Here is a 17,985-nt window from a genome sequence, read left to right on the forward strand (position 1 = left end):
ACATCTTTTATTCATTAATATACATGGGTACAAACAACATCACTCCAAGTCCAAGGCTTAGACAACCAGAGATATCTACTGTGTGTGAGAGACAAAGCGAAACTAGGCTATGGACATCAACATTAGAAGCTCTTCCTCCGTGCACGAAGATAACATCCTGGAGCTCGCGGCTTCGCACAATGATCTCCCGCAGAATAGGGCTATAAACACAGCGATTACCTCTGATTTTTCCTTGGATCACCACCGCAGCATCAAAGGCAATATATACAATTTCATTTGTGTCATTGTGTGGTTTATGAAAAAAATCAATTCCACCACTCATGGGCCAAATCTCCTAGCCCATTCCCCCTTCGGCATCTGGGCTGCCGGCCCATCTCTACGCTTTCTTTGTCTTCCCCTGCCAGCATGGACTCCATATGGGGTGCTGTCATTGGCCCCATCACAGTCTGCGGTTTGGCGATTTCTTTCTTCGGGATTTCGAATCCGGGCGCCAAGCCCGTAAAAGTTGACCTTTCCACTCATGCTTGGTACTGGCTGCATCTGATGTTGTCCGCCGCCCAGAAACGGGGACTTTGACTTGAGTTGGGCGTTTCTGGGCTTTGACTTGAGTTGGGCTGTTCGTGCGTCCATCGGTAGTTGGTACAACCTCACGCCGATATGCACGCCGCAGAAACGACCGACAGATTGGTCCAGCCACTCAGTTAGGCGCGTGCAATGATAAGCTTCTAGTGTTGACGACTGGTTCCAAATCCAGGAAAACTTGGCTCTGTTGTCCACATAAGTCGACAAATGCAAATACATACTCATTACTCTCTTTTTTTCTTGACAACAGCAAAAACACTAATAATCCTTTAAAAAAGGCACTAATATTCCAGCAGCAGATTCCCACTTCAGTGTTGATGACAAGCCTTAGGTTAGAAATACATAAATCACGAACAACCTAAAAGGATGGGATTTTCACCCCGGTTTGCTATTTCTTAGGCGATGACAACAACCTTTTGATTCAATCGAATCGTGTAAGATTAATGTAGATTCGATAGATAAGTAAATCTTCATTGGATGGCTACGGTCGTCGACTGAGAAATAACTATTTCTTAGGCGACTGAGAAATAGACACTTCCTTTTCACCCATACGTGGCTTGACAAAAATAAGAGTATATATGTTAATTATCTTCATAAAATACCAGGTTAAAACCACCACTTGCACTGCAGACTAGGAAAACTCTATAAAAAAATCCTATAACAAAAGGACATGTTGGATGATGATTTTCTATAAATATGCAAAATTTCAAATACAAACTCAATTGCATTTGAAAGGAACTAAAAAGAGAAGTATCCAATTGACTGGTGCCAAACAGTAAAGAATCATTATTCATGCCGAACACCTAGATATATAAACAGCGCTTCCCCGGTATATATAAGCTATCATCTTTGTGGCAGTTAGTTACTGCTAAATAAGTCTATGTAAGGTGAGTGAGAAGCTCATGGGGCACAGATGTACTATATAACATTGTGTGGACTGTTTGTTATGTACTCATGATCACGAGTGGAAAAACTTTCATACAAGCACAATATAACATATTTGTCAGCATCTATCATCTATTTATACCTGTTCTCCTTCCTGGGTGAAGCAACAGCAGCCCCCAGTATGACCGGAGCACCAGCATTGTTCGTCTTGGTCTTCCCCTTGCTGCTGTGCCACTGCACGCTCCTCTCCGACTCCCATGCTCAACCGCCCTCCTCTCCAGCCAGAGGAGCCAACGCGAACACGACCACTGACGACGAGCTCGCTCTCCTCTCCTTCAAGTCCACGCTGTCATCAGGAGCCTCGCTGCTGGCCTCATGGAACGGGTCCGGCCGCTACTGCCGCTGGCCAGGTATCCTTTGCGGTGAGAAGCACCCGGAGAGGGTGGTCGCGCTGCGCTTCCATTCTGCCAACCTGTTGGGACCTGTCTCGCCATTCCTGGGAAACCTATCCTTTCTCCGGGAGCTGGACCTCGGCGACAACCACCTCGCTGGTCTGATACCACCGGAGCTTGGCCGCCTCACCAGGCTCCAGGAGCTCAACTTGAGCGTGAACTCTCTCCACGGAAGCATCCCTGAGGCCCTGGCAGGCTGCTCAAGCCTCATGATGCTTGATCTAAAAAGGAACCATCTCCAAGGTGATATGATACACCCGTGCTGATTTCCTTTTACTTTTTTTCTTTCTAAAAGGCGGGCGCTAAGTCTTCAGAATTTGTCATAAACCCCGATCACCTGAAAATAACAGCTAAATTTACAGTACTGAAGATGTGCAATTTTAGCGAAACATAGCCACAATTTCTAGACTATTACATATATGAAAAAGTTGGGATCAAGATGACAAAAAAGTCGATAATAGGACACAGATTTTAAATTAAACTGTGAACATAATCTTGCAGTTGTTGTCCCAGTGCCATTTTTCTTTTGTTTTTTTCCGTTCAAAAGGCCTCCGCTAATCCTTCTAGTTTTGTCGTAAACCTCAGCCACCTAAAATAGCAACTACATTTACAGTACAGAGAAACATAGCACAATTTCTTAGACTGTATGTTACATATATGAAGGTTTGGATCAAGATGGTTGAAACCTAATAAAAGTTTTTCGATAATGTCACAAAGATTTTAAACTAAACAAAGAGAATAGAGATCTCATCTGAATATGATATCGCTGTGAACTGTGAACATAATCTTGCAGATGTCGTCCATTTTTTTTTATAATGCTTCTTCACTTGTCAGGAGAGATTCCACGATGGCTGACGAACCTAACATCCATGGAATACTTGAGCTTGGGAGGCAACAGGTTATCCGGTGAGATACCACCAGGTTTGGGCCACCTCTCCAAGCTCCGGCATCTCGCTCTCTCCACCAACATGCTGTCAGGAGCCATCCCTTCGTCCTTAGGGTGCTTGCCCAATCTATTATGGCTCAGCTTAGGCTACAACAATCTGAGTGGAGCGGTCCCCACTACCATCTGGAACATTTCCTCTCTGGTATTCTTCTCCTTCTAGCAAAACATGCTCACTGGAACAATACCGCCAAATGCATTCGACGCTCTTCCTTATCTCCAGAGCATATCTATAGACCACAACCGGTTCCATGGGCAGATCCCAGCTTCCGTAGCTAATGCTTCCGAAACGTCATTGCTTCAGCTCTGCTACAACTTCTTTGACGGAGTCGTTCCTCCGGAGCTCGGAAGGTTAAGAAATCTGTACTGGTACAGATCTCGGTAAATTTGCTTCAAGCCAGGGAGCCCAGAGATTGGGGATTTGTAGCCGCATTAGCAAATTGCTCCCAGTTAGAAGTTCTGGAAATGGGTGCCAATAAGCTGGAGGGAGTTCTACCTGATTCACTTTCCAATCTTTCTACCTCGTTGATGCATCTCAGTCTTAGTGGCAACGAAATATCAGGAATCATCCCTAGAGATATAGGTAACCTTGTTAACTTGCAAAACCTCGATCTTTCTAACAACTCTTTCACCGGTACGCTTCCCTCTTCCTTGAGTAGGCTTAACAACTTGGTCGAACGCTATGTAACAGAAAATAAAATGAGCGGCTCAATTGATCCATGGACAGATCCATGGACAGTAGGAACCTTACTAACCTAAACAATTTGGGCCTCAGCAAAAATGCGTTCAGTGGTAGGTTACCAAGCACAATTGCAAAACTTACAAAGTTGTTGGCACTCGATCTTTCAGGTAATAGCTTCACCGGGCCAATTCCAAAAGGTTTGTTCAATATCTCTGCTCTCTCCGTAAATTTGGATCTATCCCATAATAACCTGGAGGGATCCATACCACAAGAAATCGGTAATATGAAAAATCTAGTAGTAATCAATGCAGAGTCGAACAAACTTACGGGTGCAATCCCCGACACCCTTGGTGAATGTCAACTTCTCCAGAACCTCTTCCTCCAAAACAACATTTTAACTAGTACAATTCCATCATCTATGAGTCAGCTCAAAGGTCTAGAAAATCTTGACCTCTCTGGCAACAATTTGTCTGGTCAAATTCCCAAGTTCCTCGCCAACATTACCATGCTTAATTACCTAAACCTTTCATTCAATAGCTTTATTGGGGAAGTCCCAAATGTTGGTATTTTTGCAAATGCCACTGTGTTCTCGATCCGGGGTAATGATGGTGGCATACCTGATCTACATTTGCCTCCATGCTCTTCACAGTTAGAAAATAAAAGGCAAAAATCTCTAGTGATTCCTATTGTTACTCCTCTGGCTGCATCGATAGTTATCCTTTTGTTGATCTGCTTATTTCTTTCGTGGCACAAAAGCACAAGTACTAAAATTCCTGCCACAACATCCATGCAAGGCCACCCACTGACCTCCTATGAACAGTTACTAAGAGCAACAAATGGTTTCTCAACAACAAACTTGTTGGGTTCAGGAGCATTTGGGACTGTATTCAAAGGAAATATAGAGTCCCAAGCTAGTGGAAGTACATGTCATGTTGCTGTTAAGGTACTAAAACTTCAAACTCCTGGGGCATTCAAGAGTTTCATTGCCGAGTGCGAAGCACTGCGAAATCTGCGGCACCGAAATCTGGTCAAAATAATTACAGCGTGTTCAAGCATTGATAACAGAGGGAATGACTTCAAAGCGATTGTGTTTGAGTTCATGCCTAATGGTAGTTTAGAAGACTGGCTACATCCTGACACAAATGACGAAACAGCCAAGTGCTTAAATCTCCTAGAGAGAGTTACAATACTGCTTGATGTGGCCAATGCGTTGGATTACTTGCATTGCCATGGCCATGCACCGGTTTTACATCGTGATCTGAAACCAAGCAATGTGCTCTTAGATACTGAGATGGTAGCTCATCTTGGAGACTTTGGACTCGCTAAGATTCTTGTTGAGACAAACTCAATTCTTCAACAGTCAACAAGCTCAATGGGATTTAGAGGGACAATTGGGTATGCACCCCCAGGTATTTTCTTAATTTCTTACTTGCTTTATTAGATAACGTGAGCTACAGAAACCTCCAAATAGCTTGCAGAAACAATCTGTTTTAAGTGAAGCACCTTTCACCTCTTTTTTCGTAATATTATAACATTTTGAAACTTTTGATGCAACAGAGTACGGTGCTGGAAATATGGTATCGGCACAGTCAGATATTTACAGTTATGGAATTCTTGCGTTAGAAATGGTAACAGGCAAGAAGCCGACTGATAGCAAATTCATTGAAGGACTGAGCCTTCGTCGGTTTGCTGAATTAGGTCTAAGTGGTAAGGCGATGGATGTAGTCGACACCCGGCTGTCTTTGAGCCTCGAGAATGAGCTTGTCAAAGCAGATGATTGCCTGTACAAACCGAAGATTGATTGTGTGTTTTCACTGCTTGGACTTGGATTGTCTTGCTCTCATGACATGCCATCAAGAAGGACAGCAACAGGAGATATCGTGAAGGAACTGCATGCCATCAAAGAATCTCTTCTTTTGTAAGGGATCCTGATTCTGGTGAAGCAAGGCACTGTACTATTGCTTTTGCGTCTAGAGCAGATTCCTGGGTCGAAATTTCCCAGTTACACCGAAAAGTCATGATCTCTGTCCTACACTCCTACTTCTGTCGGAACCTGGACAACTCACTCCAAGAGCCTAGACAAGTACGTAGTGTATGCTGGTCAAATTGTCATGTTTATGATGTATTCCTCCGTCCAACAAAGGATATCTCAACTTTGACTAAATTTGAATGCATCTATACACTAAGTCATGTCTACATACATCCTAATTTTGATAAATTTGAGACATCTTTTGTTGGACGGAAGGAGTACCATTATTTACCCAGTTTTGGATAACTCAGTGGAAAGCAATTTCCTAAGTAGTTTGTCATCAATGTATAGCAACCTATAGCAAGTTCTTAATTATCATGTTTATGTGTCAAACTAATCAGGATCTGGAAGCAGGTGTAATCAATGCATAGCAAGTTTCCAACCATGTTTATTTCGTACATCCAGACTACAGTGTGAATGACACCAGAGGCAGTTTATTATGGTTCTGTTTCAATTGCTACTTGTAGTTTGTAAAGATTCAGGCTTATAGATACCAGTCTTGTTGCTGAATATTTAGTTATCTTTTGCGGTTTCCAGGGCATCATTGATGCATTCTAATCCCCGAAGTAGTAGCATTCAAGCTCAGGACGGGATATAAGTATTTTGGTATTGATAAAACAATCCTGACAGTTAAGCAATTCACACCGATACGATATAGGCCAATGAGAATACCAGACAGGCAATGGCACCAAACCGTAAAGCGTACCTTGTTACCCTGCGCCACGTTGTTTCGTCGGATTTATACCGTCCCCGCCGCCACCAGATCGTGGCGGGACCGCCGTCGCCTTCGTCGACAGCCAAGAGGGAACAAGACTCTGATCTCGCAGGAGGGAACACCCACCGCGCCGCGCCGCCTCCGTCCGTCGCCCCCTCGATCGGTTGGGGAGCGTCGCCTCCCTTGCTGTGCCACCCTCCGTCGAGTTGGTCCCAGAAAGCCTCGAATCCCAGCCGGAGTTCGGAGCCCCATTCGCAATCGCATTCGATTCTCCATCCCCAGATCTGGAGCTCGTCCAGTCCTCTTCCCGTCCCGCGCCGGAATCCTCCACCGCCTCGCCCTCCTCAGTCCTCACTCCTCAGGCCGCAGTTGGTGGACATGGGCCTTGGGCCTGCTGGGCTTGGATTAGTGGCCGTTCATCGAACGAACAGAGCTGATGAACCGAACCGGGGTTGCTCCCGTGTTCCACTTCCCGTCTTGCTCGTCCTTCCCCTTTTGGTTCCTCTGCAAATCCAAAAGGCAGACCTAGCACCTATCTACCTCACGTCCGGCGATCGCCGTGGCCACGGCATATTACAATTTGGTTTCAGAGCCAGAGAATCCCGCGAAAAAAAAATTGAACCAAAATTTCCCCCCAATATGTTTCCCCGTCAATTTGGTTCGCGCTGCAACTTCTCAGGTTTTCTTCGATGAACAGCAATGGATGCTACATTGGCTGAGATCGCGCGCCTTCAGGATGTCCTGGGGCGCGGCAAATGGCGGCCACAGAGCAGGCAGTTGCATGCATCTCTTGTGCGCAGGCGACTGTGGCGCACAAGGGCGCGAACCATGGCGTTGCTGCTGCCACTCTTCGTGTTAACGCGGTCACCACCACCACCCCCCCCTTGGAACCCACCCCGGGGACCGTGCAGAACTGTGGCCTGCTGCACATGGCGGCCACACGACCTGCAATCAATCATCTTGGCTGGCCGCGCTGTGGCTGCTGGTGTTCTACACGCAGAGGTCGTCCTGGCGGCCACGGCGCTCACCAGATTTAGTGTCTTTGGAGGCTTCGTGACCTTGCGGCCGCCGTTCCCGAGCTGACCACACCAGCGCCTGCCATGTGTTCGACGAAATGCTACCGCACGGATTTGGACGTGCATAAGTCCATGCTCCCCGGTAGAGACTCAAAGTGCATCCTCGGCTACTGCTATGGTTGATTCCACCGTCCCTGACGTCATGCCATTGGAGAGCTTGGGCAGCTAGAAGGTGGATCCACTTGGGGCAGATTAGTATGACAGTGTTGTAAACCATGTCGGTGGCTCGTTTATCTTTTTACCGTGTGACGGGAGCTGCAGATGAGGTGTTCGATGAGAGTTCGCTCCAAGGATGTGCTGTGGGATGAGGAGCTTGCTGACAACATTCTCACACATACCGGTGGGTCAGAATTCCTAGAGCTTGTTGTGGGATCTAATATAGAGCTTGAAGAAAGAGTTGATAAAGCCAAAGATGATGCAAAACCGATCCAGGTAACTAATATAGGTGTTTGAGGCAATTCCGCTGTGGATCAATGTGCTTTAGCTCCACGCAAACTACGAAGGGAAGTGCTAGTTGGTGCCTGCATATTGAAGGATGAAAATTACTTCGTGAACATGCAGTCTGTGTGTCATATATTTTAGTCCACCATCCAGCCATTTCAAACACACCATCTTTCTCAAAGTTGAAATTCTGAACCAGGAGGTACCAGGATCCCATATGGCATTTTAAATCCATGTTCTGTTGATCTTGTGGTTTGATTTTGAAGGAAGAGACGAGCTGAAGCAGACGCTGCAATGCCTAGTTGCCACCAAATAAGAAAGCTTACCGATCCCCTCTTTCCTTGTCTAAAATGTCTGCGCTGAAGGGGTTCTGTTTCGAGCCATGAAATCGACCTAATTTAGCTGGACGATCTATCTTCATTCTTAGCTGGGGCATCTAGTATCTTTATTCAAGCAAGTATCTTTATTCTTACCTCCAACCACAAGCGAAAACCACGTACTCTCCTTTGCTGTAGTGAAAAGCATCCCAAGGATAAGGGAACGGACAAAGCTTACTTGCAGCTCAGAAGTACACCAAATTAAAGGCACATTGCAGATTAGTAAGCCTGCGTTTGGCATTGCGGTGGATTCACATAATCCCGTCTTGTTCACCCGCTTTTCACTATTTTCTTGTTTGGGTAACCAACTTTTTTCTACTTTTGTGTGTATTTTTCCACAACAAATTATAAAATAAGTTCAGCGCAGCACAGTTCAACAATGTCAAACTGAGCCTAAATACCCATCCTATCACTTTTATAGTTTTCTGGTATATTATCAACAAATAAGAATTTTATGTAGCTACAGCAGGTACTAGGGTTCTTCTACTTTTGTTGCCTATTCATAAGTATATGGACTAATTAACAGTTGTAACGTTGCTGATATATATGTTTATGTAGGGACTAGGCGGTGGCGATCTATGGAGGTAAGAAATTCTCAACGTGACAATTCAACGGTGAAAACAGATCGTAAATCAGATTTCTTTTTCTGCAGAGCTAAAAAAAATTGAATTTTGAAGCTAAGAAAGAATCTTCGCTGATATCGGCATGCATCACTATTATGTTTTTACTTGCATGTATGATGGAGATGGCTTGGTAGTTACTCCAACTAACGTGACAATTCAACGGTGAAAACAGATTGTAAATCAGATTTCTTTTTATGCAGAGCTAAAAAAATTTGAATTTTGAAGCTAAGAAAGAATCTTCGCTGATATCGGCATGCATCACTATTATGTTTTTCCTTGCATGTATGATTGAGATGGCTTGGTAGTTACTCCAACTATTGCAAGGCCAGAGGGTAGCACGCGGCACGCCCTTCACCAGGTAACAAAGGTTTTCTTTTTCTCGAACCCACCCCTAAGGGTGGATCATTTTCATTAAAAAGAAAACGTGAAGAAGGTGCAAGAGTAACAAAACAAACCCAATAAACAGAAAACAAAAAAATCAGCCCAAATGGCCAGCAAAAAGGTAACAAAGGTTTATAGAATCCAGACTTCGTTCACTGGAGAAAAGAAAACCACTTGGAAATAGTACTTATCAAGTAAAGTTATTTTGTGTCATAGTAAATCCGTACTCTACCAATCTTGTGATTTCTATTAATCAAAAGATTTTTAGGAGTAACAGAGGGTCAGAGGCCTGATGCCAAGCTAGTTGTCCCCAAATAAGAATGCCTGCTGATGAATATCGGCGCTAGATAGGTTCTATTTCTAGCTATCAAATCATGGAGGGACCTACTCTATCAGCTTTGTTTTTGCCTCCAACGCCAAGCAAAGAACCATTCTGCTTTGCTGCTCCGAAAGCATCCCAATTAAGCAGAAGGCAACGGCCAAAGCTACGTGTGCAGCTCAGTACACTGAAGAGATCATTTGCAGATTAATCCACAACAAGCTACCTATCATAGCCCCGAGCTCTTCCTCGCTATCCATCATTCACTTCCCTAGTTTTCTGGTATATCGTCAGCAAATTAAGAAGGAAACATGTAGCTGTCAAGGTACTAAAATTCTTGTCCTCTCCTCATGTACTCATGTACATACTAGCTGTTGCCTGTTTAACTTGGTAATTATCGAGAATAAGTATATATCTGATATGCTATTGCAGGGGCTAACAAGCAGAGATCCATTTGTAGGTGCCGATGCATTAGGTTAGCTTGGGAAGCTTCTGGTGTTCAATTGTACATATGGGGATTAATTCATCACGATGTCAATAACGTTGACGGTATTTTTCTAACCCCACCTCCCCCCACACACACACATACTAGTACAATTGTACAGTGCCCGTGCCGTTGGTATGGCAAAGTTTACAAAATATTCCTTTTTGTTCCAATTTTTTTAGATAAGAAGGTAGACAATCGCCGATTTTGTTCCACTTGGGAACAAATAATGACGATTTTTTTCCCCTCTTGTTGATCCTTCTTCCTGGTCGAACAACTAGCACACTTTTTTTTGTCTGAACTTGCTTTAGGGCTAGATTAGGGGGAAGGTTTTTGTCTCATAGTCAGTTCCCGATTGTGGGGCTGGTTAGCGAGTTTCCTGCCCCAGTAGTTAAACCTGCTTACTTCCCTTCCCCCATTTCTCCCCCTCGCTCTTATGGTGCTGTTGCGGTGGACAACGTTGTATTTCTGTTTATGAAATGGAAAGGGGAGAGATCCCAGGTTGAACTACCACACACATATATGACTGGTTTCTATACGCCCTGCCACACGTGACGTCTCCTCCATGCTCATCATCACAATTGTTCTCACAGTAGGTCTCAATACTTTAAACTACCTTGCTAGCCGTTGGATAGTGATTTTCAAAGTTATCTAAATATATCGGCTCACAAAAATATTGAATTGGTGGTCACCTTCGTCATCCTTAAAGGACCGCCATCACACCATGCATCGCTTTAGTGCGTTTCTCATCCATTCCAATCTCCACATCTGCCCTACCGCTACTTGCTAGATATCATAGTTAAAGATATGGGATTTACTGCGAAAACGCCAATTAGAGCTCGAGCTACTGGTAGCTCTTTATCACACACACAGAAGTTGGCTGGGGATCAGGTCCAATGGGCCCTCTTTCTATGTATTTCCCACATCCAACGCGTATTGTCTTTTTAATAGTACTTGTGCTTACGTCCTCTTGTCACACATTGTTATATATTTGATACGATTTTTGGCAAAGTATTTGTGCTTACGTCCTCTTGTCACACATTGTTATATATTTGATACGATTTTTGACTAAAACATCTTCCCACTCTTGTTAGCATATAATCTTTTATTTCAAGTCCATCTCTTCTACATTGCTTTTAGAGTAAATTTCATAGAACCACACATTTTGTGGATAGGGTTTCACATAACCACACTTGGCGCTAATTTTCTCATATAACCATCACTCTTAAGGCCATGAAGTTGTCATCATGCTCCTCCTCACTGGCACTATGGCGTGGTACTCTACAAACGAATCTTTGTCGTGTCGAGGCTCTCCGCTGCCCAGCGTCATGCACCCGCTGCGCACCTTCAGTTCCTCGGCAACAACGCACAGGCTCTTTGACAATAATGACAGAGCGTCGCTGCGGACAAGTCTCCATCGCGTCCAGTCGCTCCACCACTCGCCACCACCCTTCGTCCCTCCAAGCACCTTCCTATGCCGCACCATCGCCAAGCACTTCCACCGGAACGCCAAGCCGCTACTGGACGAACTGACCGTGCAGCTCAGGGACCCACCGACATCGGCACTAGGCGGTGAACCAATGGAGTCTGATGGTGAGCGGAGCGTGGAGCCGGTATCTGCATTGTTTTGTGTAGTGAGACGAACGGTGAATTTTTGAGACATAGGGGTTAATGCATCAGGTTGTTGGGTTCGGTCCAGAGGATGTGACAAGTGAACTGGATATGTTTGCCACATGGCATCTGATATGTGGGTCACATGGATTAGATTTACTGTCAAACATGTTAATATGTCAGATTTGGTTTCTTTTGAGAAGACCTGCCTCAAAAGCGGTGGTTCCGTGAAAAAATTGTGATTCCGTAAAACCCTAGCCACGGGTTTCTCCGGGGGAAACCCCAGATCCCGTGTTGGACCGGGCGAGGGTGGCGTTTCATGTGTCGCTTACCCCTTGGGACCTTGCCTTGGATGCATGTTTTGCCGGCCGGAGGGATCAGCGGTAGGAGTTGGTGGTTAGCAGTGGCGAGCTGTTGGGCAACCTCGGCTTCGGCGGTCAGGCAGTCATAGCTTCGGGTGGTGTGAGCTCCTGGTGAAATCCATGCACCGGCCTCGGGTGGTGCTGGCGATGGTGGTGTCCTCAGTCGTCGCACCCCTCCATGGAGGCATCGTTGTGGAGCCCCTCACCTCCATGTCGGCATCCGGTCTGCTCAACTGGTGTCCGTTGCTCGTCTTCGGCTAGGAGGTGTGCGGCCCTTGCGCGGCGTGGATGTTCGAGCAGGGGCTTCAGGTTTTCGCCTCCTCCGTGTTGCTTTGAGTTGGTTGGGTATCGGCTTGGTTGCTAGGGAGACTTGGTCGTCAACCCGTGTGGGGGCGTGCCCTCTAGCAGGATGCGTTCTTTGTTGTACGGTTTTCGGCTTGTTTTCCTCATAAACTGACCAACTCTTTTCTGACTTAATCAATTAATGGCATTGCCTAGGTTTAAAAAAAACATTCAAAGGTTCTGTACATGGTGCACCTATCGCCTGTACGCAGCTTTGCCTGCACCTTTTTCCTTTTCAATAAATGATAAATATAAATAGCAACAAAAAGATAAGAACAGCTAATTTTTATCATCCATTAATGCAGTGGAAAAATGTCTGTGCAAGGAATAATTCATCTTTTAGAGGATAATCGGGAGGAACCTCATTACATTGATCCATGGGAGAACATATACTTTGATGGATCGGATGAATTAGCTACATCTGCGGTCCTCCGAGCTATAGCAGAAGACCCTCCAGCTTCCTTAAAGAAGAAATTTGACAGTATCATCCATCTTGATTGCTCAAGGTGGAAAAGCCGAAGATGGTTCCAGAGAACAATTGTGGAAAAGCTAGAGCTTCCTCAACATGTACTGGTTACTTTGGACACACAAGATAAAGAGGACGATTTCAGAATGGTAGATGAAGGCTCTAGGAATGAGATACGAGGTGTTGCAAGAGCCATCCATCAAGCCTTACAAGGACGGAGATGTTTATTCATTTTTCATATTGGCAGCAATGGTAAAATTGACTTTAGTGACTTTGGCATCCCAGAACCTAAATGGTCGAGGGACACTAAAGTATTATGGACCTTGAGGGGAAGGCTTCGGCTTAACACAGATATTGCTGGACAGGTGAAGGATTCACGTAATTACTTAACTTGTTATCTTCTTCTTGCAAAAAAATTGGACAGTTTACTAAGGGCAGATGCTACAGAAATTGCTCGATACACACATAAGCTTGGTGCCACCACAGAGATAGCTGCAGAGTGTTTCTTGTACTTGTTGTCATTGAAAAATATGGGTGGTGATACCATTGCCTACAATCGGGGTACTCATGCCTGCAACTATTGGGTGTGTGATGGGATCATAAGTGGAAGCCAAGTCGATGAAGCATGGGAGGTTGGCAATGCTTTGTATCAAGTGATGCAGTTTGAGGACTACTCGCACATGTTTGGTTATTCTGTTCAACAGTTGAGGACTCATTCTTGGATTTCTAAGAACATAGAAAGGACACAAATAAATGTCCTGACTATACCACAGGAGACATCGTCGTTTTTCTTGGCAATCAGAAGTGGATCCGATCAGGCAATACCATCATTGCCCAGTAATATGTTTCAGCAGTCAGAGAAACTTCGTGTGTTGAAACTCTGTTATTGTACCTTCAGCTTTTCTTTACCTCCCTTCTATCCATGCCATGGTTTAAGATTCCTTGCTATAGATAGTTGCAAGGATAGACAGGAAGCAGAAGCAAAGCAAGAGAGACCAGCCTTGGAATGTTTTGAGAACCTATGGGTGCTGGACATATGTGAAACTGACTGGGAATTAGATCTATCTTCCAAGATAACAGAGCAAATGGCTAAAAACATTAGGGAGGTGCATATTAAGAGGGGAAGGATATGGTGCGGTCATCTTGCATGGCGAAGGCTACACAACTTACGCAGGATTCGAGTGATTGAGCCTACCTGCTATGCTCATGGGAGTCAGGGAACAAGGATGAATTCACACACATGGTAATGTTGGAGCTCCTCGATTTGTCTGGGAATTGTATGATACAAGTTTTGCAAAGGTTGTCAGAGGCAACATGCCTGAAGACCCTAGTTCTTGATGGTTGTATTGGGTTGGAGCACGTTGGTCCTGAAGTTCTCCCTCCATCACTTGAATCATTCAGTTTAGATGCAGGATCAAGTCAAAAGGATGAAGCTAAGGTCTCTAAGATTTCTTTGGTCAGTTGGGTGCACTCGGGAAGCTTCACACTGGGTGGGTCATTGCCAAGCCTCGAGGAGCTGGATCTATCAGGCACCTCAATTAGGAAACTTAACCTCAATGATGCGGTGGTGAAGGTGCCAAAACTTGAGCGGATCTTCCTGGTAGGCTGCAAGAAGATCCTTGCAACACCATGGTGGAAAGAAAAAAGCAGGGTCAAGGTGCTACACATCAGCCACCAAGTGAAAGATGCCATAAGACTACGTGGTTCTTCATCTGTCCACACGGAAAGTAGAAAACATGATGGCCAAGTCTGTGTTAGGGATGCAAGGTTCATTCATTCCTTGAAGCTCACAAATGAATTGATTACTAACAGCCTCTATTTAAATCTAGAGAGTTTTTTGGGCAGAAAAACTAAAGGAAGAAGCAGAAACAATATGGGAATTGATACCAACAGAGGGAAAGTGGTCTTGCCAGTCCGAAGTGGATCCAACTGCTACAACGATGTCTTAGTCTTTCTTGGGGTGGTTGCTGATGTTTATGAGGTCCCGGATCATCTACCCTTGAACTACCATGTGGAGATCAGTGATGGAATTAACCTCACTGACTTGGGTAGCTGGTCGGGATCAGTAATTGGAAGTCTTATTTTAGGTTTCCTATCCTTGGATGACCATGATAACTTTTCCATCCTTCATGTTTTCCCCAAAGCCTCTCTTCGCACTCATCAATTTCAATCATCAAATCTCAAATGGTGCCGGGTTGAGAGATGTCCTAAGTTACAGGAAGTTTTTGCCTATCACAGGTTAATGTGTCATTATAGTTTTCCAGAATTGGAGACCATTTGGGTGGTTGATCTCCTCACAGCTAGCTGCATTTGGAGTCGAGGAGTCATTGCGGAATTTTCTTATGAAGAACCCTTTGGAAAACTGCGGAGCATACACTTGCACGGCTGCCCCAGGCTCAAGTTTATCCTCCCAATCTCACAGTTTACCTTGCCCAGCCTAGAGACCCTCCACATAGTCCACTGTGGTGATCTCAAGCATGTCTTTCCATGGAAGGAGAATTACAAAGCTAGCAAAAGAGCAGTGAAGAAATTCCCAAAGCTGAAGCACATCCACCTGCATGATCTTCCCAGTCTACAGCTGATATGTGAGGCCAAGATGTTCGCTCCCGAGCTCAAGATGATCAAGCTGAGGGGCTGCTGGAACCTCAGGCGCATCCCGGCCATCAACTGCCACCGTAGAGATGGCTGCCCTATTGTGGAATGTGAGGACTTGTGCCAGAAGCTGGAGTGGGATGGGCTGGAGACCGGCCACCATCCGTCTCTCTTCGAGACTCAACACTCATCGCACTACAGGAAGCCTATGCCCAGAACCTCAGTTCTCCGTTGAACTACACGGTATGGTTCTTCTTCTTTTTTTCTTTCCCTTTTTCCCCCTTTCATGTATGTATCATACAATATATTAACACCCGACAATCAATAAATTCCAGTTTACTAGTCATACCTAAATTGCAAATAAAATTCATGCGTGTATAGTAACAATTTTTCACAAATGGAATAAATTCCTTTTATGTACCGTCTGATTTTATTTTATTTTTGCATTCAGCGGACCATTCGCCTTTGAGTACTGATCGGCTGTATTATACTATCATTATATATATATGCAGATTTGTTGGTTGCAAGACAACAAGTTCCGCTGCTGTTGCTGTTGCTGCACTGCTGACTGGTTCAAGTATTTGCTTGCCAAATTGATGTTGTGTTTCCGAAATAACGAAGAGGTGCTTCATGCTGCGTGCACCTGCTTAATCATTTCTCGGTCTTTATTCTCCATTGAGGATAAGAAGACTATGTATCACGTGTGTGGTTTGGTTTGCGGTCACGTTTATGTTTGAAATAAGAGGTGTGTCATGTGATGTTCTCTATCACAGTCACAGAGCCCCAAGGTGTGGCGTGAGAGTGTTGCTTCCAAACACTACAAAGTTTGTGTGTGATTTGCATGCTACTTCTGCCTGAAAATTTCATTATCGATTTCCAATATTCATTCAAGCATTTTGAAAATACTGTTGTATGTATGGCATTCAGGTTAATCAACTAAATACCAAGTTTGTTACTCCCTTCGATCCAAAATAAGTGTCTCGGTTTTGAACTAAACCCAGTTCAAGTCTACTTCAAAACAGCGACACTTATTTTGGATTGGAGATAGTATGTTTTATCTATTCTAACGGTGGCGGCTTTGGTATGAGCAGTTCACATGTTCGGTTCTCGTATGGTGCATAAACCAGAAAATTCAGTGTGGTTCTACCTTTTTTTTTACGGGCAGTATTTGTTCTATCTAAAACACATATCAATTTCCAATATTCATTCAAGCATTTTGAAAATACTGTCGGTTCAGGTTGTTAGAGGAAAAATGCATAACTAGTGTTCACCATGCCTCCATTATGGTTTTCCAATGATGACTCTGTTGTTTGGTCATTATGTATTTATGTTTTCTTCAATGCATGGCCCGGATGATTCTGAACGCTAAATTTTTCATCCCAAAGTTCTGCATGAAGATGTAATTTATGTTCAACAAGTGAGACATAGCGTGATGAAATGAAGAACGATTTGAATTGGTGGCACGAGCAAAAAAAAGCTGGGGTTCTTGCGGCGCGATGTCATCTTAACTATAGACAACCTGTGAAAACGGAATTGGAATGACAGTTTTGAGTAGTTTTTGTCATGAAGATGAGATTATTGCACACATTTTTTTTCGGTGTCGTGTCTCTTGCTCCGCGTGGTCAATGGTCCAAATGGTTTCTTATCCTTTTCCCCTCGTGATGTCCCTCTTATGTTTCAGTCCTGGTCACGGGGGTGTAATTAAAGATTGAGTGCGCTACTTATGGTTGGGGCGGCTGATTTATGTTGGTCAATTTGGTTACGCAGGAATAATATTGTTTTAATAGAAGGAACTTGACTTCTCCAATGCCGGTCTTATATTCATTTAATCATTGACTCTATACTTGGTCTACTCTCATCAAGTCGGTGGCTCACCAACTGGCTTTGGTGGCATGCAACAGTTCGGAGCTTGTGGCCAAGGACATTTTTATCCACAATGGGTGGCGGTCTAGTTCGTGGATTGAGCATGCTTAGAGACGTTTTTTATTTCTTTCGTTGTAATAATTGAAATTTGTCCCGTACATGTTTGGCTGTGTGCATTTAGGCGCAAAGGCTGGGGATGTGATACTCTATGGCTTTATGGCATTGAGATCGATAGAACTTCCATTTTGAGAAAGAAAAAAGAGCAAAACAAAGGTGTTGTAATAACTTTGCGATGACAGCTTGTATGAGTACCTAAGTAGAAAATTGTGAGAGATAGTTTACGGGATGTTATAACTTTTCCTAAGTCAAAAGTTTATAGACAAATCTATCAACATATACAACTCTAAATTAGTAGTATAATATACTTATTTTGATATTACAGATATTAACATATTTTCTGTAAACTTTATTAGACTTTAAAAAGTTTGACTTTGGACAAATAAAGGGAGGGAGAATTTTGTAACAGAGGCTCCTAAGACACAGCTCACCTTGATCCTGCGCCACCGTCCCCACCTTCCCAACTCTAGCAAAAGGTTTAATAAGAAGAATTTTGGATATAAAATATAAACACTGCAATATACAAGTCGATTTAGAGCAAACTTATGGATCCTTCAGGTGAAAATGGAACAGAGAAACAAGAATAGAATTTTTGGGGCTCCCTATTTCAGAATTTTTGTTCATTAAAAGAAGACAGTTGGTG

General features: G+C 44.1%; 1 protein-coding gene, 1 long non-coding RNA gene and 1 pseudogene across 2 annotated transcripts; 2 read left to right on the plus strand and 1 right to left on the minus strand.

Annotated features, from left to right (window-relative positions):
- Positions 1–1,498: 1,498 nt before the first annotated feature.
- On the minus strand, positions 1,499–7,578 carry LOC112272503. Its single transcript, XR_002966417.1, has 2 exons — positions 6,280–7,578; positions 1,499–2,256 (listed from the first exon to the last, which is right to left on the minus strand). It is a non-coding gene; the product is annotated as an uncharacterized LOC112272503 (long non-coding RNA).
- LOC100825435 lies at positions 1,616–5,517 on the plus strand (annotated as a pseudogene).
- Positions 7,579–7,625: 47 nt separating the features above from the next.
- Positions 7,626–11,802, plus strand: LOC104584873. Its single transcript, XM_024454506.1, has 4 exons — positions 7,626–7,796; positions 9,551–9,830; positions 9,938–10,054; positions 11,220–11,802. Exons 1-4 carry the CDS (start codon positions 7,626–7,628, stop codon positions 11,645–11,647), a joined length of 996 nt encoding a protein of 331 aa, XP_024310274.1. The 3' UTR covers positions 11,648–11,802.
- Positions 11,803–17,985: the final 6,183 nt, after the last annotated feature.

The sequence above is a fragment of the Brachypodium distachyon genome, chromosome 4 (genome assembly GCF_000005505.3).
Source record: "Brachypodium distachyon strain Bd21 chromosome 4, Brachypodium_distachyon_v3.0, whole genome shotgun sequence".
Lineage (NCBI taxonomy): Eukaryota > Viridiplantae > Streptophyta > Magnoliopsida > Poales > Poaceae > Brachypodium > Brachypodium distachyon.